Source organism: Ochotona curzoniae, unplaced genomic scaffold, assembly GCF_017591425.1.
Source record: "Ochotona curzoniae isolate NIBS_2020 unplaced genomic scaffold, NIBS_Ocur_1.0 contig_1, whole genome shotgun sequence".
NCBI lineage: Eukaryota > Metazoa > Chordata > Mammalia > Lagomorpha > Ochotonidae > Ochotona > Ochotona curzoniae.
In genome coordinates, this window is record NW_024464918.1 from 33,914,505 (window position 1) to 33,936,780 (window position 22,276).

A 22,276-nucleotide genomic window follows, 5' to 3' on the forward strand; every position below is an offset into this window, starting at 1 on the left:
TAAAAACTGTAGCTGTTGACAATTTCTGGACTGCAGATATCTAGTTAGTATCTGCATTTAGGAATGCTTACTGCCAAACTTATTTTTCAACTGAATTGTCTGCTCTGATGAGTACACCTTTTTCAAGGATGAGTCAGATAATTGTAGCAAAGAGCAGTTATTGGTGGTGGACAGGGAGAATAAGTAGAAATTTAAAAAACCAACACAGATGTTCACTCATAATTCCAGTTATCAGAGAGAGCAAGGTTAGAATCACCTATTCAAAGATAAATATACTTTACTATTTTTACTGTTCTTACTGTTCTTTGGCTGGTTGTTAGTAGACAGAGGTCTTGCACCCTGACATTTTCTGTCCTTATTCAGCTATCTCGTGGGCACAGCCAGTGGCACTTGACACGGCTACCAAGATCAGTTGCTTCCAAGCAGTGATGCCTCTGAAATCCAGTGCTTAGAAGCAGTGCTTTAGTACACATGAAATATTTGCAGATTTCTAAAAGGTACACAAACACTAACTGACCTTCCTGCTTTGTGATAATAAGGTTTTTCAACTACACGGAGACTTCTGCATCCTAACATAAACAAAAAAAGATGAGGTTGTATTTGCTTTTGCTTCAGGACTTTTATTTTTATTTGTTTTTAGGTTTTTAACCTTTTCCAACACAAGAGCCTTGGGGTGCAGGTCAATTTTCGTGTGATCAAGCTTGTTCTGCTGCATGAAACTCCAGTAAGGAAGTCTTATTTTGTTTTAAATTTCAATGAAGTGGGTGAGAAATTGGGTTGGGAAACTTCTAAGGAAACTGAATCTTAGCGATATACTACATTGACTTGCCATCCAGAAATACACACGGAGTCACTAAGAGTATATAACCAATTGGCATTTAGTTTTGGTTATTATTGCCATTTTATTAACAACAAAAAAAGAAATATTCTAAATTTCCAAGGATCCTGACAAACCTTAACTGTCCAAAGTGTGATTTTAAAATGTCATCTTAAATGGCAGTTTTATTCTTTCACTAAAAATGTGATTTAAAAACCCTATCCTTATCTGTAAGTCATTGTAAATCGAGAATATTCTGTGGCATCATTTTGGCATGCTACTTAACTGGCAGTTTAGAAAAGTTTGTTCTTCAGCTATCAAAAATACTAAGTAACTTAAGTATAAGAATTTCACATTCTTAGTGTTCCAGTGTACCTTTTTCCTTTTTTGGAATAGCATTGATCAGGTTTTGTAATTATTGTACCTTTACAAAATGATAAGATTTTTAACTTAGGCTGAATCAATCCTGAATGTACTCCAGGTTCTAATTACTGTAACAGTCAGCATCTTACTTGAATAATTCAAGAAATTCCCTTAGTTTTTAGTGCTTTGTTGTCCCAGAAAACAGTTAGCCTTGAAGTGAAATATTTTCTTTTACAGACAGATCTCTATATTGGACACCATGGAGAGAAAATGTTAGAAAGCTTTTGTAAGTGGCAACATGAAGAATTTGGCAAAAAAAATGATATACGGTTGGAGATGTCAACAAGCTGGGGGGATGACATGACTTCAGTGGATGCTGCTATTCTTATAACAAGGTGAATTTCTCATGGCCAATTAAATGGCGTTCCTAATTCAGTGACTGTGCTGCTAATCCCATTAATGTCAATACAATGCTTTTATACCAGATTTTGTGCTCCAAAAAATCTTTGGCAAAATGCTTTTCATTGCCCTCCTCAGTGAAGAACAGCTGATTTTTGGTCAGCCAGACATGAGATAGCATATTTAAAAATTGTTTCATTAGTTAATTTCTAAAAAGAAAACAATTTCAATTTTTGGTGTTAAAAACACAGCTATTGATGCTAAGTCAAAATTGGCGAATTTTAGTGGAGCTTTAGAATTATGAACTTGCACTGCATGTTTTTCATTCATTGCCATATAAAACAATTTCATATGTTAAATTCAACAATGGACAAACTCTCTGAGTTCAAATTAATTGTCTAGCTCATTAATTATAAGCTTAATTTTAGAATACAGCAAGTAGAATAAGTAGATTTAAGGTAAAATAACGTCCGGCAGTATACTCTATGTGAGTGCTTTATATGAATCACTATCTTATTAATGTTCCATGAATTTGCAACTAGGAAAAAATGAACAATAATTTACTGTTCACTAGCAGTTTCATTTTAATCATTAAAATGGTTGCCATTTCATACCACAGAAAGATCAGTATCATACTTAAATATAATTTCTCTAAATTAATGTTAATTCATGGTAATTCACTATGAATGAATTCTACTGAATCACTCACTCACATACAGTGCAATTTCAAATAATCACAGATCATCAAAACTATATAATAGTCTAACATTTTCACCACTGATTTGACAATGATATGAAATAAAGTTTTGTAAAAACATATTTATTAGAGAAAATAAATAATTCATGAAGATTAAAAGACTGTCTTTGCAAGAATACAACTGAACTTCCACTTGTGGCTATGAGTGAAACAGATATAGGTTTGCCTCAATAAACAGCCATAAAACAGGAAACTATTTATAAGGCAACTGCTTTCCATCGTTGGACAATAAGCAGGACAAAACTGCAGATGTTGAGAGAAAATGTATCAGGTGGCCTCACCGGAAGCCCAACTTCTGGCTGCAGTCAGTCTCTTCATTAGCACAGGTCCTACTGAGAACATAAGAAATCCATGTCCTGTGCATGGAGGGGTGCCAAGGAGTGCATGTGCAGATAATCTGTGAGAACTTGGCAGGCACAACTCTGAATATATATTTAGTTAGAAAATGCTCAAACTCTCCAGAATGTCCCTACCAAGGAATCCAGATTTTTAAAAGTTGCTAGGAATTGAACCAATTCAAACCACAAAAGTAGAGTGGCCTTATGATTGCTGGTGGCCGCTACTAGTATTTATCTGAGAAAAGAAAGGCTGTGTCTTCATCATGAGAAGCTAGACTTGAATAACTGCTTTTGAACTACTCCTTAACAAAGCCTGAACCTAAACCCCAGTACGATCCATGGGATTGGCTGAGCCTGGATGTTGCATCTCACAGATTTACATGAGTTGTGAACCATGCTAGACTTTCAATAAGTGCTCCTTAACGGAAGACTAAAGTCATTCATACTCACGTTCGGGATACAGAATGGCCTCTTTGAATTAAGGGGAAGTTCTTCAAAGAAGGTAATAGAATATTCTGTCTATGTACTGTATTGCACAGTACCTAACACATAATAAAAAGTGATCAAAGAATTATGAAGATGGCACCAATGGTGAAGGAAAAGTAATCATATAAGAGATAACCCAGAAGACACCTCAAATCTTGGCACAGGAGATGAATGTAGCTGTAACTGGTGTCTCATAAGAGAATGAAAATTGGTAAGAAAAATGATTTAACACCATAATAAAGGAAATCCCCTACATTGGATATTTGCGTCATAGGAAAGTAGGCCTGGATGCATCATAAGATAGTTACTGAAAACAAGAGGTAAAGAAATACCAGGTGCCATGGGGAAAAAGGCAGTCAGAGCGATAGAGACTAGGGACAAAGGGGGCAGAAGGCAGAGGAAGGAAGTCCTCTTGGGGCATATGCAGTATTCCATAAGAATTAGGTTGGGTCTCCAAAGGGTACATGGAGGGCAGACAGTAACATAACTATGTTTCTGTGAAAACTTTGTAATAATGGGTATAATGTGGAGAATAGTATAAAGCAGGACGCATTTAATGTCCACCAACCTGTTAGAAGGTTATTGTAGTTGTCCCTGGGGATTAGTGTAGATTTATTTGTTGATGAAGAAAAGACAATTGGAGAAATATCAACAAAATTTGCTGATCCTATAGGTATGAGCTATGCTTTTAAAAATGTCAGCTGGTTCTCTTGAGTAAATTACTGGCTGTCTCTGGGTCTTGTTAAGATGTCAACAAATAGGGACTTTAGTACAGGACAAAGATATGAATGTGTAACACGGAGCATACAGTTGGCATGCAGTAATTCTTCCAAATGTAAATCATCACATAAGTTCCTATGCAAACTTTTATTCATGTGGAAGACACAGAGAAATGTCTTTTTGTTCCATTGTATCATAAATGTTACTGACAGTTTTGTCAGCACTTGGCTAAAATTTACTTTTCCTCTTATTCTTTCACCCTATGGTCTCTTTGACATATTTGAAAATCAGCTCCTTTCACGGAAAGTTTTCTCTAAAGAATAAAAAAATAGGGAATTAAAGCTTAATATGTTACATATCTATAATAGTAATTTATGAGCACTTTATGGTTAATTTAAATGAGAATGTAATATATAAAATTCCTGACATTGAGATTTGTGAGTCAAATATTAATTTCTTTTTAGTCTGTTAGCTCTCTAGAGCTTGTGAAAACTTATTTAATAATTTACATTTTTCATTTCCTTTGTCAGCTTTCTTTGCCCTGGGATTTTCACTGTAAGTGCAAGGAAGAGTTTAATAAAATACTGAAAATTGCAATGTTTTATTTGTTAGGAAGAATACTAGCCCACTGTGGGTGCCAAAGCTCTTGGACTTTTGCTGAGTAATTCACATTGGACTAACTTGCCTCCCAAATTCCTTACTTCTGCTAGGTCTGATATTTACTATATATGGTAGAATAGAAGAGCACATACTTAACTTTTTCAAATAGTGAAATATATTATTTTTTAAAAGTTAGCTATAGGGAGTGGACATTTGCAGTTAAGATACCCTTGTCTAATATCACAGTATCAGGATTTAATTTCCAGATCTTGCTCTTGAATTCAGTTTCCAGTAATGCAGTCTCTAGGAGGCAGAGTTACAAGTCAAGTCCTTTGGTCTCTTCCATTCACACGGGAGACATGGAGTGCTCCAGATTCCTGGGTTCATTCTCGGCCCAGCCTTGGGTGTTGTGGGCATTTCTGAGCAGTGACTCAGTGGGTAAGAAGCCTCTGTCTGTCTCTACCTTTCTTCCTCTCTTTCTGCCTCTCAAATAAATTCTTAAAAAAATTTTAAAAGAAAATATAGACTAATGAATTAATGTTCTTTAGTTTAATCTGGTTTTATTTCCTTAGCATTACATAAATTAATGGATAGTAATTATGAGAAAGTAAAAGAACTGGCAGTGATTAAGGCCCAGAAAAATAAAGTTAAATGCAGAAAATTGTTTTTAAGAAATATTTCAAGGGTCTATGAGGTAGCATAGTAGAGAAAGTCATATTGTATGTGCCAGCATCCCATTTGGGCACTGGTTCATGTCCTGGCAGCCCGTTTCCCATCCAGCTCCCTGCTTGTGGCTTGAGAGGGCAATCAGGGATGGCCCAAGACCTTGGGACCCTACACCCACATAGAAGACCTAAAAGAGGCTCCTGGCTCCTGGCTTCAGATTTGCTCAGCTCCGGCCATTACGACCGCTTGGGGAGTAAATCAGCGGATGGAGGATCTTCCTCTCTGTCTCTCCTCCTCTGTGTATATCTGATTTTCCAATTAAAAAATAAAATAAATCTTTAAAAAAGAAATATTTCAAATAAGAAACATTAAGGCATGGAAATTAAGGAAAGATATGAATGAAAGTGAAGGAAATATATGATGGATGTTTGGCATAATGTGTAGCAACATGTTATATGTACAAGACTAACCACTGAGATTCACAGTCCAATTCAGTAACTGATGACTTTCAGGGTTTTTATACATTTTTAAAGAGTGTAATTATTTGCTACTTGACTTCTTTCTGAAGGAATTATTTGCATTATCAGCTTTTCAGTTAACAGTCTATGTTCAGAATAATGACAGACTAAATTGCCACCTGAAACATCTTTATGCATTTTAAACACTATGGGTAGTATTTTCTCCCACGCAGCTCTACATGCTCTAATCTGGGTACCAAAGCCTTGCGATCACTTCCCCTGAGTCCCCAGAGTGGATCCGCTGTAACGACAAGAGTCCTAAATCAGGGAACTAAAAGGCAGACGTTCAGAGTCAGGGGGAACACGCCAAAGAAAGCAGACACCCTCGAGATACTGGAAGAGCCAAGACAAGAAGGCCTTGACTGTTGAAGGGTACCCATGCGTGAAGTCCAGCTCAGTGCTGATAAACTGCTCAGTCTTTCCTTTGGGGATCACCTTTCCTCCACATCCCTGCTTCCACCACCACAGCAGTGCCCTCTCCAGGGGGGCTTTTAATCCCAAGTGATCTGGTACCACTTGGGGAAAAGTCTGAATGAATGTGTTGTGCCCTTGGAAGAAACACTGTAATGATCAGATCTTGAGCTTTTTCAGGAAACCCTGAGGAGGATATTTAAAAAACGTATTAATCCCCATGGAGTCCATGTTCTTATTCAGCTTCCACAGGCTGTGCTTGTAATTCTGTTCAATTTCTACTGAATGCTCATCTTAGATAATTACTGAATGTTGAGTGCTGTGGGAGAAGTTACTAGGAATCTTTTTTGTTCAGGGATTGATTTTAGTCTTAGCTAAAACAGACAATGTTCTAACACACCCAAATGTATCTGAGGTAATAGTTAAATGGTTCTGTGCACGACAATGAAGTAAATAGTTTCAAGCTGACCTAGTGCTTGTAGGCTCTTAGTGACAAAAACACAAAACATGTTTTCCCAACTGTCAGCCCCTATGATTTCTCAGTGCAGTTTTCACATTTCTCTCTGAAATCATGGAGAAGGCCTACCCTGTCCCCTGAAAATACTTTGTAAGGATGGTTTTTACTTTTTGTATTTACTGAAATGCTTTTGATTTATATGTAATACTTCTGAAATTGAGCTTCAAATAAATGTCATTGGCAAGGAAGACAGAATGTCTAATAAAACACAGAAATGGCAGGCATATCTTGATTTAACACTAATCACAGAATAATTTTTGAGTGAATCATTTATAGGTATAACCTAGGGTACTATAAAACACTACAATGAGGCTAACTCTGATGCATCTTCATTCCTGGAAATTAATGTCAACATTTTCTTTTTCAATAGAAACCAAAACGTCAGTAGGATTTATTGGCCTTCAGACTTGCCAGAGTTGAACAGTATCAGTTGCATAAACTCACATCATGAAACTCTGGGATGCAGGCTTCTTGAACATTGAGTGAACATGGACCAAAAACGACAGGGTTTTGAATCCTCGTGACCACAGAAATAGGCAGCAATACATGAATAAATAAATAAAAAGTCACCTAGCCACACATACAATTCTCTGACTCTTTTGAAATTAGGAATGCATTATTTTCATGTTGATTGAAGAATTGATGATGAAGAGTTACGACTCTTCATGAGGTTTGTGACGGCGGCTGGCAGTTTATCATCCCATTTTAGTGGGAGGTACTTTGAGTGCTTTTGGATCAAGAAACGCGTGTTTCTTTAGAAATCGTGTGCATTGTTCATTTGTTTGCTAAGTGAACAGAAACTGGCTGTGTGAAGGACTCTGAGTGCCCTTGATAATAAGCAGTGCATTTGTCATAGTTTTATCGTGTTGTTTAGTTACGGATGAAGTCCCTTGTTTCACATTATGTAAATCAAATAGTCATGTCGTGGCCTCATGCATCATGATATAATGTATTATATATTTAGAAAAATCACCAAAATAAATCCCTTTCTGTCTACATCTGAATACACTTTACACTCAGTGATTCCTGGCCCCGTGGTGAAGATTTGATTTTATGTGGTTCTTTGATTTGCTTCATTACCATATTATTCAGTATCATCTGTTTTGGGTATTTCTGTCTCTGTTTGCTGGCAAAGACAATTGAGAAAAGAAAAAAATAGAAGAGCTATCCATTGTTGAGAACAGTTCCCCCTGCTTGTTTGTCACCAAATGGGGCCCACATCACAGAGGTGTGCTGTGTGCTGTGCCTTCAGAGAAGCCTGTTGTCCTCAGCACCACGTCATTCCGCTAACCCAGTGCCTCACAGCTGACAGCCCGACAGTGACTGTGCCCCCAAGTCCAAGTGCACAGGCTGCCCCCGGACAGCTCTCAGGGGAACCGCTCAGAGTGTCAGGCATGCACACAAAGCCCCACAGTTCTACAGCGCTCGACCCTGTGTGGTATCCCTGTAAGAATCTTCCTTTGCAGAGAAATGTTCATTTTGTTTTCAAAACATTAGTCTGAAAAATTCCAGTACTCTTTAGTAATGCTTAGTTTCAAACCTTGGATATATTAATGCCACCAGAAAAAAAAGCAAGTTTACTTGGATCGTGTGTCGTTAGTTTGAAGCCAGAGAGGACAACTTTGCAGAAGATGAGCGAAGGAAGTTCTTTCTTTTTCTTAATTAATTCATTTTTATTGGAAAATCAGAGAGGAGGAAAGAGAGGAAGATCTTCCGTCTGCTGAGTCACTCCCCAAGTGGCCACAACGGCCAGAGCTGAGCAGATCCAAAGCCAGGAGTCAGGAACTTCTTTTGGGTCTCCCATGTGTGTACAAGGCCCCAAGGCTTTGGGCCATGCTCGACTGCTTTCCAGGCCACAAGCAGGGAGCTGGATGGGAAGTGGGGCTGCTGGGATTAGAACCAGCAACCGCAAGGGATCCTGGTGCATTCAAGGCAAGGACTTAGCCACTAGGCTACCGCACTGGATCCTAGCTCCTTGTTCTTAGCATAGCAGTCACTTTACATTGAGCAGAAAAGTAGCTTTCTGTCTTTGATGGGAAGGTTCTGGGGTTATGTATTGTGACTGAAGGGGTTGCCTACCATTAGTTACCTCGTAGGAATGTGAAGATATAATATCCAGGGTTGTTATGTTTTACTGGATAAAATTTCAATTTCTGTCATTTCTGTGGAGTTTTCCTTCTGGTTTTGGAACATGCTTTCAGGAAGATTTTTTTTTTTCCACAACAGGCATAGATATTCAGCTTCCTAGTGGTGCAGTGTAACCTCATTACCTAGTTCATCAACATTTCTTGGTGTCTTTGCCATTTACCTTGAGCTAACAAAATGAATCCACTTTGTACAATTTATTCAGTTAGAACAGTAGACTTGTAAAATGTATGCAGTTAGTCTGGAGAGGATTTCCATGTCTATGGAAAATTACATACTGAGCAGTATCAGCCGACTTTCAGTTTTCCGGATTGGATGAACTACTTCATTGATTCACCAGGAAAACAGCATGCCATATTTGAAAAAAATTAAAAGTGTACAAATGAATGGAAACATGCTATACTGTGTCTGTTGTTTGGAAATGCACAGTGGACAGGAGACAGCTCGCTGGGCAATCCTTGGACATGCTGGGTTTGGGGCCGCCCCAACTCCTTGCAGGAAGAGGACCTCTGTGGTGGCCGAGAGGTTCTTGTGGACAGAGGCGACTCCGGAAGGTGATTAAAGCAAACCAGTGGGAGAAGGCAGGACCATAAAGACAGAAACATAAAGTCCAAGTATCTGAGGGGTGGTACTAATTAAGGAGAGAAAGAAGGGGAAGCAGTCCTATGCTACATTGTTGTCAGGAAACAAAGAAACCCTGTAAAATTCAAAACCAAGCAGGACTTCAGTTTTGAAACAGTATTTATGAACCGTGACATACTTCTAGATTATAGCAGATACAAATGTATCATAAGATTTAAATAATATTTGGTTTTATTTAAAATGAGTCGATCTTAGTTTTATTAAATCCAAAAGATAAAAAGTGGGTCTATCTAATCACATGACTGTCAATGAGTCATCTAATATCTGCTGTTTTGTGCCTAGCAATGTATCCTCGCTCTGATTTCCTATTTTTCTCCCTAGGAAAGATTTCTGTGTCCACAAAGACGAGCCATGTGATACTGTTGGTGAGTAAATGTCTACACTTTAGGAGTTCTTGGAACCTTGTACTTAAATATAGGATAGTATTTAAGTGAACTGGTTTTAATGGATATTTTTAGAATGTTGTAGATACATATTTTTTTATCCTCTGTGTTCATTTTCTTCAATACCTTTTCCATTAATAAGTTAATTGAATGTTGTATGTAAGCCACATTTTGGAGATTATTTAAAAATTATGTTTTCAGCCTTGCACTGATTGTTTATTTTCCCAGTGATATATACATATGTTCAAGTTTTAAGTGCTTAAAGTCCTTTGCAGATTGTGTCGAAAGAGAATTCTATCCCATCATCTGACTTGTGAGGATTTTTCGTATACAAAGTCACACATTTCCCACCTGTGTGGGAAACCAGGATGGAGTTTCTGTCTGATAGCTTTGGCCTGGCGCAGATGTAGCTGCTGTGGTCACGTGGCGAGCGAATGGGTAAATCCCTATCTCTTTTTGTCTCTGTGTCGATCGCTCTGCCTTGAGATGAAATGAAAGTGGTGGCAGAAAATGAGGTGATTGTAATCATCTCTTTTACAAGAGAAAGTGTTGGCAAAATGCTGACATTTAACAAACGAAGCAATCGCACAATTTCACAGACTGCTTAGCAGTTATGTCAATTGTAATAAAACCAAAGAAGTTTAGAAGTTCATATTGTCAAAATAAGTATACAGAGTTTTAAATCTACCCACATGACACAAATGTGTGTGATTTTTATCAGATGTTTTCTTGTCTACGTGTACTTTTTCTCTTTTATCTGTAAGGTGAAGTCAGCCCTGTTCAACTTGCACGTTGTTATGAAAATATTGAAAGAAGGAAAAGAAAGGAAAAAAGTGGAGGGCTATGTTTATTATTTTGGATAATTTAGACTTGAGATAACCTGATAATTAGTCCCATTCTGTAGGTATAGTGAGAGAGGAAGTACAACAATTAATCATTATAATTGCACAATCAACGAGGCTTATAAATAGAAGAAATGCACATCTTTTAGCAGCGTCCGTCTGAGATGTACGGCGTGCGTTGTAATGCACAGAATTCCTTCCCAGACTGTCTCTCTCAGTACCCTCAGCATGTCTTATTATCAGTATTCTTTCAAGACAAAGAAAGCTTTGAAACAGAACCAGTGATTCATAGATTTTAAAGTCAGACATCATCTATGTCTATCAGACTGTTATTTATTGACTAAGTAATGTGGTAACGCTGTTTAATGTCTCAAAAACTTGAACTTCTTATCTTTAAATGGGTTGTGTTATCCGTTTCACAGATATTGTAAAACTGTGATAACTGCAAGGCAGCTAGTTGTAAATCAGGGCTGAGAGCTGGGCACGTTCCCTTCCCCCGTGTTGTCCCTGCTGACAGATTGGTGATTTGCCTAGCAGCACTGTTCTCTGCATCTGTTATTCCAAACATGAGGAAAGTCGCTTCTCCTTGTAACATGATACTTTACATAATAGACAAAAATACAGCTATAAAACAATCCAAGAAAAAAAAATACCTGGGAGTGAAATTCTAGAGTAAAATTATAAGTGGCAAGTATTGACTTGGAAACAGAACCCTTTTATTTCCCAGAACTATGATTTTTCAAACAACAGGACATTTTGCTAATCTGATGAGTCCAAAAATATGTACATTTTCAGTTGGTTGTATTATGTCAATGTTATAGAATATTAAAAATAGGCATCTCAGCTGATAAGTTCACTTTATTTATTAAGCATATTTTAAAGGCTGCTGAGCGAATAAAAGTCAAAATTGCTTTTCTGTCATTGATTCAATTGCGTAATTTTTCATGTTTCAGCAATTGAGATTCATTTTAGAATCAACGTGTAATGAAAACTGTCTTAGTTGCCAATTTTTTAAACAAAATTAACATTGGATGGATACTGTGGTTCACTGAAATTTCGGAAGTTCAGTGTGTAAGAGTGTTGCCACTGCTGGTGAATTTGGCCTTAATTTCTATGTGTGCAGATAATGGTCCCAGAAAATATACTCTGAGTAATCCCCGATTATGTTACGTAGAGAGGCAAAAAGGAAGGAAGTTTGTAAATGGGATCAAAGCTGCCAATCAACATACTGATAGAGTAAGATGATTCTGGGCTATCCTGGATTTTACAACTGGAAGAAGTCGGGAAGAGGAATTCTGAGTAAGGGAGATTGGATTACTAAACAAAGAGATGCTGTGTTACTGAGCCTTTCATCTTTATATTGAAATGCCTTAGATAAGCTACTTTTCAAATGAAGAATACTTTATTTGGCTCATTTCTGGTTGTTCACAATCAAGATTATGAGGGTCCCAGGGGTTCTGCCATGATGCAGGTATTCTTGTTGGTAGGGTATCAAGGTGGCACAGAGCATCCCACCGCAGGAGGTAGGGAGTATGCGTGCGTGTCTGTCTGTGGCTGTCTCTGCTCTCACTCTCCCTATAAAAGCATCAGAACAGAATCGCAGGAGTCGCAATCCAGTAACTTTCTACAATAGAATCACTTCCAAAAGGCCCCACCTCTAAACACCATTGTCTGATTAAATTTTATTCTCTTAATATCATCAACCTAAGACTTTCTGGCTTAAATTCCTGCAAGAGTTTGGAGGTCAAATCATAGTTAAATCATAACACTTAGGATGTCAGAAGGCCTTGACTTGTCATTATAGATTTTAGAGGAAGGAGGAGGGGACCACAGTCAAAGACTTTGAGTTGTTCTAAAAAGTGAAGAAAAGCAAAGAAACAGAGTCTTCCCAACACCTCCAGAAGTAAACCTAGACAGCCCTGCCCACACCTTGACTTTTTGGCAGTGACGTCTGTGCAAGCTGCTAACCCACTGAACCACAGGGGAACACACTGAGATGCTTTTAGCCCGAACTTTGTAATTTTTTCCCAAACATCAGCCCTAGCAAATCAACACAGTTCCTCATAAATAACCACCCAGCCCCCTCACTTATGGAGAAAAAATAAACAGTGGTGCTCTCAGAGGGCTAGAGGTATTGTCAGAAGTTCTGGTTCCATGGGTAGTGTTGAGAACTAGCAAAGAGATTGAGATAAGATAAAATTACTCATCAGTAACATGATACATACAGAAAAAGTATAGCAGCTCAGGAATGATAGCAGAAACTAGACCAACTAAATAAAACCCATCGCTTAAAACTGAAAGAAATTAAATCAGGGAATTAAAATCTTTCCAAGAAAATATTAGGCTCTGATACAGAAAAAAACTTTTAAAATTCTAAAACTTATATTAGTCCAGTTTTACAGAAAATAATTTCTGGTTTAGATAAAATAAATAAGGTAAATTAAAACCTTACAAATTTCTTGTCAGATGCTAAAAGGACATGAAAAGAAATAAAAGCCAAATATTAGCAGATATTATCTCACAAAGTATGTGGTTATTGTCCACATAAGAGTATTTTTTCTAGATTTATTCCAGAAATGAAAGTTTAGCGTTAGAAAAATCTTAAAATGCAACTATGTTTTCCAATTAAAGACAAAAACCATATGGACATTTTATTTTTATAAAAGAAAATGCATGTCATACAATTCAAAACATATTTATGATTTGAAAAAACTTGGCACAATAGAAAATAATCAGTGAAAATTATTTATTAAAAAATCTTTTTTTAAAAAAGAAGTTCTTCCCAAATCAAAACCAGTGAGTTGATTCTATTATCACATCTATTCAGTAATGTGCTCGAAATGCTAGGCCATTTGATCAATGGATAACATGGTTATCTACACACAGAAAAACATCAGAGAGCATGGGATTATTCAAGGATGTGAAGTGGATCATTTGGTGAGATGATTATAAATATAATATAGCATAATCAATTGCATTCTATATATCAATAATAGGCATTGAATGTGTAACTAAAGTTCTATGTAATATATGGGCAAATAAAATGCTTTTAAATATATCCTGGTAAAAATGTAAGATGCATGTAGAATATTACAGATGATTGCAATTCAACAAAGAATACCTAGCCCAAGGAGAGATAATCACAATAAATGTGATACAAATGTAGATTTCTCTCAAACTGACCTATAAATTAAGTGCATTTCATTAAAATACGAGAACCGAACAGGATGTGGGACAGACTGGACCAGTCTGCTGCACATACTGGCAAGCATGGGAACCAGGGCTGGGGGTCCACTTAGCGGGGGTTTTGGGGGAGTTGTTCTGACTAGACTGCAGTTCCCAATGATGTACATGAGGGTCAAGTGTGTGGCGGGCAGGTTTGGACTGTGCCACAGCATCCATTGATTTATATAAGAGACATGGCTAGAGACAGAACTGATCCGTCAATTCCAGCTACCAGTATGTGCATAGGTTGATGTGGGTGACGACCGAGCCAGACCCTGTACTGGCAAGTACACACAAGAATCATGTCTGGGATCACTTCAAATGAGGTTTCTTTTGAGGTCTCCCCCAGCTGAACCACTGGACTCAGAAACTGAACTGTTAGACTCAGAACTCCAGCCATGGGGAGAATCATAGGATCTGTGGTCTGATCATGGAGTTTATGTGTCAGAAATCGGTCTCTTCAGTGGCTTAGACGGAACAGTGGATGGCATACCAAAATGCACGTGGAGAATTTGACAGTCCATTGGAGCCTGCAGAGGACATCTGGTACCACAGCAGAGGAAGGAGGGCAACTCCCCCAGCCATGCATTGGCAGCAAGTATCTGAGAGAATGGAAACTCTAAGGTGGACTATGTCAGCCAATGGACCTTGAAAAAATTTCCTGATCCTTTGATCGATGAGATTGACAGCATTTCAGAACTATCAAAACAATTTGACCAGAACCCTCAGAGCATGCTCCGCATCAGGGACCATGGGATGACATCGGGAGGCTGTTCCTCATCCCTGGGTGCTGAGGTGGTTGGGAGGCTTCTCCTCCTATTTCCACTTTCCCCCAGATACAGAAGAAAAAGAAAATTTGGAAACAAAGGTCTTACTCACTTTCCTCTAACAAATGTTCTTTTCCTGTATTTACTAGTTGAAACGAAATAGTTTATTATTATTTATGTTTCAGAATATGCTGATTTTATGCACTTAACAAATCATCAAACAGGCACACAGGCCACCAAGGAAGCAAGGATAGGAAATAAATCTATGCAGGCATTAAATACATTAAATGACACTTTTAATTGAATACATTATGTGTGACAATTTCCAGACACTTCCCTCTCCAAACACCAACACATTCTCTAACCCACATTTAAGAAGTCGCTGTTTTTATTGGGTGAGAAGAAGAGATTAAATCAGTTTTTAAGGGAGCTTAATTTTCATTCATCAGCAATATAGTGTTTTCTCTTGCTCTGTGGCACCTAAGGCATAAAGACTGGTAAAGACATGGAATACTTTAAAGATATGACTGAATTTGCCTTTCTACCTCAATACTTTTTTTGTACTTAAAAAGTTTTTATTTCTGCATAATGTTTTGCATTTCACCATCTTCTGCCCTACGGAAATAATAAGGTTGAACTTTTTTTTTTAAATCTTAGTGAATTGCATAATTAAGCATTCAGTGGAGTTCAAGTTCATTTATTGTGGTTTTCAAATGACAGTGTCAAGGTCTGTGGTGAATCTGAAAATGCTGCTGGGGCCCTCTGCTCTTACTGAGGCATATTCTTTAATCAAAGCATGTATGATCCATAAACGTGTAAAATTGTGCACAAATTAGAGTCAGTTTTGAAATACTCAAAGAATGCTTTTGTTTTGAAAGGCTGCATCCCCAAAGATGTAAAAAGATAGTGCTGAGTTTCACAAGTCAAATTATGCGTGACACATGTCTCCTGCTCCTGGTTAATCTAGGTGCTGCTTGAAGCAGTTTTTCAGATACGCTCAAACTCCCTCAGCTAAGCCTCTGTGCATCAAACAGTGAGCCTCTTTCAGCATACGCATGATACTGACACCTGAGGACCAGTTTACAAGTGGACTTGCCAGAGGCTTTTGCCATGAACCTAGTCTGGGTGACACCTTGACTTGGACTTGTGAGAATCAGTCAAGGGCACACATTTCTAACCTGCAGAATGACTGAGTAATAAATGGCCGATAGTTCATTTTTCCACACCTGTGATTACTTGTTACATAGCAGTGGAAAACTAACTCAAACTATAGGATAGCTATTTCACACCTGTCAGGTCATTGTGGATACGTGTGCATGTGATCATCTGTGAAGTAACAGTACAAAGGAAGAAAATGATTGAGAATGCATGGAAGGGGGGGGAATTTAAATAGGTTTCCACTGATCATATTTGATAGGACAATAGAGCAGACATTAAGATGTTGGACATAAAAGAATCCTGTGATTTTTGCAATGTCTTCATATTAAATATTTATTTTATCTCGTCAGTGCTGAGGTAAGGGATATTAAAGTTAAATTATTTGAATGCTAGTCCAATGACAGAAAAGGGAAAGAAGAGGGGGTATACTGGCTCTTAAAGTAGGAAAACTGAGAACAAGAAAAAGCTTTCTTGCAGAGTACAGTGCTTTGAGTTTTTAAACATAATCTTCAGAGGTTTTTACATTTTCTCTTTGCATTTTCCAGTAATTTTTTAAAAGTACCTGAATTTTCTTCTGCTCTTTCTACAATACAGTGGTAGCAACAAAGGGGGTGGCCATAGTCACAGGAAAAAGAACCATAAATATATGAGATAATACTTCCTCTTGTATCTGAAAATGTTTGATCCCAAGAGTGTGAAGTGAATACCACTGCTTTGTGCCTCATCCATCCTGCCAGTCTGGAGACATGCACATCATATTGAAGTCATTTAATCCTACACTTCCTGGATGCAAGACCAAAAAGACACAACGCTGATCTCGGAAAGGGAGAAGTTGGGGGAAGCTGCTCTAAAAAGTTACTTATTCACTCTTCGCTCAACTTTAAGCTTTATTAGGGTAATACATATTACCCTAAAATTACTTTGAAAGTTGATCTGCATAGACCATCTCAGTAGGTCTCAGAATAAGCTATATAGCAAAAATTTGAATAGTAACACCAACTCTTTAAGAAATGATACAAAACTGAAAATGTAGTCAAAACCCACAGAAACCTTAACAGTTTTTATAAAAGGATTGATACCACACCCTACCAGCTACTCAGAAAGCCCCAAACAACAGAAACTAACTGATCCAGTGAAGAAAAAGGCAAAGCCCTTGGGGAAAAAAAACAAACAAACAAAGGTTTTCAGGAGTAAATGCAAACAAACAACAGATGCATTTTTAGTACTCAGTATCAGTAAGCATCTGGAAATGCATGCTGGAACCACAGTGAGCTTGTGACAGAGTGGCTATTATCAAGACAAAGATCAAAAAATCCTGCTGAGGAATTGAGAAGAAAGGGGATAGTTATACACTGATGCTGTAATGTAATAGCATAACCACTGTGGTTAGGAAGGAAGGGAGGAAAGGAGGGAGGAAGGAAGAAGCTAGCTAACTATAGGTGGACCTGCCCCTGCACCATGACTAGGGCTGTATTTTTGAAAGGCATGTACTCATTGTACTAAAGAGATGCTTTGCTATGTTTATAGCAGCGCTGTTCACAGCAGCCTAACCAAAGTGTCTGTCATCAGAAGACTGGGTAGAGAAAGGGTGGAATACATACGCAATGAAATACTATTCAACTGTAAAATAGAGTGAAATCCTGTTTAGTGCCACAAAATAGGTGGACCCAGATGAGTTCACATTGAACAAAATTAGCTAGACACAGAAAAATACTACAGGTTGTTTCACGTATTTGAGAGCGAAAAAAAAGCACACAGAATGTTTATTGCTAGAAGGCCTGGGAAGGATGAAAGCTGTTTGGATTAGGGGAAGCTGAAGGTGGTATACTGATCATGACAACTATACTATTATTATGAGACATTGAAAAAAAGGGATGTGAGGCATAGGAGATGTCTTTATATTACTATTTCAAAGTTATTATTTTATAAATTTAAAACTGTTCTGAAATAAAGTATTTTAGTAAAATCACAGTCTGCATGGAAAAAAAAAAAGATGTTCTAAAGATACTAGAATAGTATGAGAAAGACTAATGTGTTTTTTAAGATTTATTTTTTATTTGAAAGGGACTTTATACAGAGAAAGAGAGACAGTGAGATTTTCTATCTGCTGGTTCACTCACCAAATGGCTGCAATACTAAAGCTGAGCCAAACCTAAACCAGGGGCCAGGAGGTTTTTCCGGATCTCCCACATAGCAGTAGGGGTCCAAGGACTTGGGCTGTGCTATCCTGTCTTCCCAGGCTATTAGCAGGGAGCTGGATAAGAGTGGAGCAGCGGAACGTGAACCCACTATAGACAGAGGCTTAGCTTGCTGCGCCATGGCACCATCCCCTGAAAGCATATGTTATGAAGATTCTCCAACAAGTATGGGCTGAAATTCTCAAAATGAATGTAGGGAAAGTGTCAGAAAATAATCAGAAAGCCTGAGGGGACTTATGAAAATAAGAAAAGAGAAACGAAATTTTTTTTAGAAAGTTTCTCTGGTTAATCTACTAGCAGAATGGAGAGGACAGAGAATTGAGTCTCTGAAGTTAAAAACAGACCAGAAGAAACTACTCCATCAGGACACAGACAGGAAACCACATTGAGAAAACAGTTTGAACAGAGCTTAGGGAACCCAGTGGTAAAGATCAAACTTAGTCATTGTGGGTCCCAGGAGAGAAGAACTGTGATTGAAAGACTTCTTAAAAGCGGCAAAATGTTGAAAACATCAAATTCAAGGAGCTGAGCAAACTCCAAACAAGAAATTCACAGCCAAGAGAGATTAAACATAAAAGTGCACAGCCAGATTATAATCATGCTATTGAAAGTCAAGAACAAATTAAAGATGGCATTGAAAAACCATGTTGTCTACAGGAAACAGTCATTCTAATGATGACAGGTTTCTCATGATAAACCATGAAATCTGAAGAAAGAAACACACATTCCATGGCATCAAAAGCACGCATTGCCAACGCATAATTGTTCAGTTCTCAGAAACACCTTTCAGGAGTGAAGGTAAAGCCATTAGGAGATGAAGGAAAACCAAAACAGTCATACTACAATTGCTGCTTTATTTCTTTTTAAAGATTTATTTATTTTTATTGGAAAGGCATATTTATAGGGAAAAGGAGAGACAGAAAGACTTTCCATCCACTGATTTACTCCCCAAATGGAAGCAATGGCTGGGGTTGAGCCAATCTGATAGTAGGAGCGAGGAAATTCCTCCAGGTCCAGTATGGGGGTGTATAGTCCCAAGACACTGGACCATCGTCTGCTGCTTTCCCAGGCCACTAGCAGGGAGCTGGATCTGAAGTGGAGTAGTTGGGACAAAGACAGGTGGCCACATGAGATGCCAGCATTTGAAGGCAGAGCATTAGCCAACTGAGCCATCATACCAGCCTGAACAATTGCTGCTTTAAAAGCATTGGAAGGGTAGTTTCCTGTTGTTGGTATTTTAGTTAGTTAATTAGTTAGTTAGGAATAAATCTATCTGCTGGTTCACTCCACAGTTGGTCATAACTGCCAGGGTTGGGTTTGGCTGAAGCCAGGAGCCTGGTAACTCCATGCAGGTTTCCTACTTGACTAGCAAGGATCTAAACAATTGTTTCATCTTCTGATGCCTTCCCAGCTGGGAGCTGGATCAGAAGTGAAGCAGCCAAAACATGAACTTGGGAATTGAGAGTTGGACAAACATGGCAGAAAATAATACATTGGGAGATTGCAGGTAACACTGCAGGAGAGGGAAATGTATAGTATTCGATATTTTATTAGAAAAGAGAAAAAGTTTTAAATAATCTGTTTCCACCTGAAGAAAGTTAAGAGCAAAATAAGCTCATTTATATTAAGAGGCAGGAAAGAAATAATAAGAGCAAAAATCAATAAATGAAAACAGAGAAATTGAGCCGTTGTGGGGGCACAGTTAATTAAGCTACCTCCTGCAACACCAGTGTCTTCCAGGAACACAGATTCTTGCTGTCATATTTCTGATCTGGGTTTCTGCTAACCCACCTAGAAAAGCAAATGAAATTGGCTCAAGTACTTGGACCATGTCACCTACTTGGGAGACCCGGATACAGTTCCGTTATTGTGACTTTGGTCTGGCATATCCCTGGCCATTACGGTGATTTAAGGAGTAAATCAGTGCATGGATTACTCTTTCCTTCTCATCATCTCTCTGTAACTCTACTGGTCAAATTAAAAAGTAAATTTTTAAGAAAGGAAACAGAAAAATGGTAGAGGAAATAAATGGAAACAAACTAATCTGGAGGATTCTGGATAATGTTTAAACTTCTGGAAAGGTTTAAAAGGAAAAATAAAAAATAGAAACGGTTAACTTAAACCAGCAATGAAAGGAGAAATACATCACTACAGTCCCCACAGACACTAAAAGAGTCACTAAGGATTTATCTGTGACAACTCAGATAAGAAGGAATAATATGTATAAACAAAGTAACCAAATGCTCTCAAAATCAGATGACCCAAGCAATCATATGCATACATTAAAGAACTTAAGTTTGTAGTTTAAAACCATCCAGAAACCAAACCTTGAGGACAATGAAATTTCATTGATGAATGCAAGAAAAATAAAATTTAAACATTTTCATTAGCTAATTTAAAGAAGGAAAAGTGCCGATGGCATATTTTCTCTTTGAGAAAACACAATGGCAGGAATATTTTTGCTTCTGGTTCTTAGATCAAAATTACCCTGATTTTGAAACTAAACCAAGAGGTACAAGACACAAAAAAACTGTGACAAATAATTCTCATATGTATATACAAATATTAGCATAATTTCAACTTCACAAATTGAAATATGCAAAATATACAAATAAAACAGTGCTAAGTGTGGATTATTTTAGAAAAATGAAACAGGCTCAGTGGTTGAAAATCAATTTGTAGAAACGCATTAAAAGTCTAAAGATGGAAATACACATCATATCAATGATGCATAAAATGAATGTGACAGATTTTGTCATCTACTGTGATCAAAACTGTGATAAACTTTTGAGTGGGAGACAACTATTACTCTGGCCTGATGAAGGGCATGCAGACCAAGAGGAAGAATGTTCACATTGCATTACCATTTATACTGGAGCAGGGCAAGTTTGTCCCCTCAATTCATGCTAAGACTTCCAGTCACACAGTAGGTAGAAATGTAAGAAAAAAAATGCAACTATTCTTTACAGAAAACGTGACTGTTTGCAGACAAAATGACAAGGGATATATGAACAATTCCTAAAGTAAAGTGAGCTCAACAAGGTCACAGAATACCAGGGAAACAAAGTTAAGCAATTAGAAATCAAAATTTAAAATCTGTGTATGTGTGTGTATGTACATTCTAAATCCCATTCAAGCATAGTTATAATTGAAACCTTACTTGAAACTGGTATGTTTTGTAGATTTTTTTGTGTGTTGATGTTTAAGTTTAAACCAGTTATGAATCGCTGTCAAAACCACTTGAGCAAGTATCTCAGAGCATGCTCCACATCCGGGACCTGGGGTGGGTGAGAGACTGGGTGGGGCTTCTCCCTCAATATCCCCTTTACCTCAGATATATGAAGGTAGCAATATAGAAGTAGTCTTACCCATTTTCTTAAAGCCCTTGAACCTTTTTACCCAAATTAACTATGTAAAGATTGTCAAAAATATAATTAAAAGAGAAAGAAAAAAAAAGAAAGAAAAAAAAGGGGGGTGTATAAAAAATTGGTGAAAATGGCCTATTATGAGGAAATATGCCTGGACATCATATAATATGCCCATTACCCATGAGCTTTTTTAAGTACCCGGTAAATACATTGTGTTAGATAAGAATCAGATAAGAATCTCCAAGTAGGAGATTGTTTCTTTTCCCTTTATCTCTTTATTCCTGTTCAAATCCTACCCATTTGTTACACCCAGATAAACTCCACTTTCAGACTTCCTCCATCCTCTCAGTCTCCCATTCCTTAACACAGCACATTTCAGCATACCTTTCTTATTACCAATAATTCACTGTTCTTTTTTTCTCCGTGGATAAATTCTGATCCCTTTGTTGTCAAGGACCTTGCTCAGAGCAAATTGGTGTTTTTGTCACAGAGCACGGGGACCTGAGCATCCAAATGTTTAATCTAGGTGTTTCTGAAAAGGAATGCATTTCTTCTGATAAGGAAATAACCTCTGTATTTTTCTGTGTTTTGTAATGAAAGCAAGGCTGAATTTAATCTTATTTAATTTTTGGCTGTATGTGCTTAGCCGTGGTCAGAACATAAATCAGAGATTTTATATGAGTTCTTTGGCAAGATGCAGAATATGAATAAGACTTAAATACATAATTCTTAGGACTCATCATCGGAAGTGATTTTTAAGATATTTCTCCCTTCAATTCCCTTACTTTCTGGAAATTTACTTCAATTATAGCATTTTATTTCTAGTAAAAACAGTTATGGTACAGCTATTAAAAATTATAATGATCTTAAAACATCCTGAATGTGTCCTTGGAAAATAAAAACTGTCTTGGTCTAGAAAACTCCCCAGAACCCATTTTTAGAGTTATTCTTAGAAA

The 22,276-nt window shown here is 37.5% G+C and overlaps 1 protein-coding gene across 1 annotated transcript in view; it reads left to right on the top strand.

Annotated features, from left to right (window-relative positions):
* Positions 1–22,276, top strand: part of ADAMTS19 (ADAM metallopeptidase with thrombospondin type 1 motif 19) — a 171,939-nt gene that overhangs the window by 45,481 nt on the left and 104,182 nt on the right. The window contains exons 5-7 of the mRNA XM_040976406.1: positions 641–724; positions 1,418–1,575; positions 9,701–9,744. Coding sequence (XP_040832340.1) covers positions 641–724; positions 1,418–1,575; positions 9,701–9,744 — 286 coding nt within the window. The remainder of the gene's footprint in view (positions 1–640; positions 725–1,417; positions 1,576–9,700; positions 9,745–22,276) is intronic.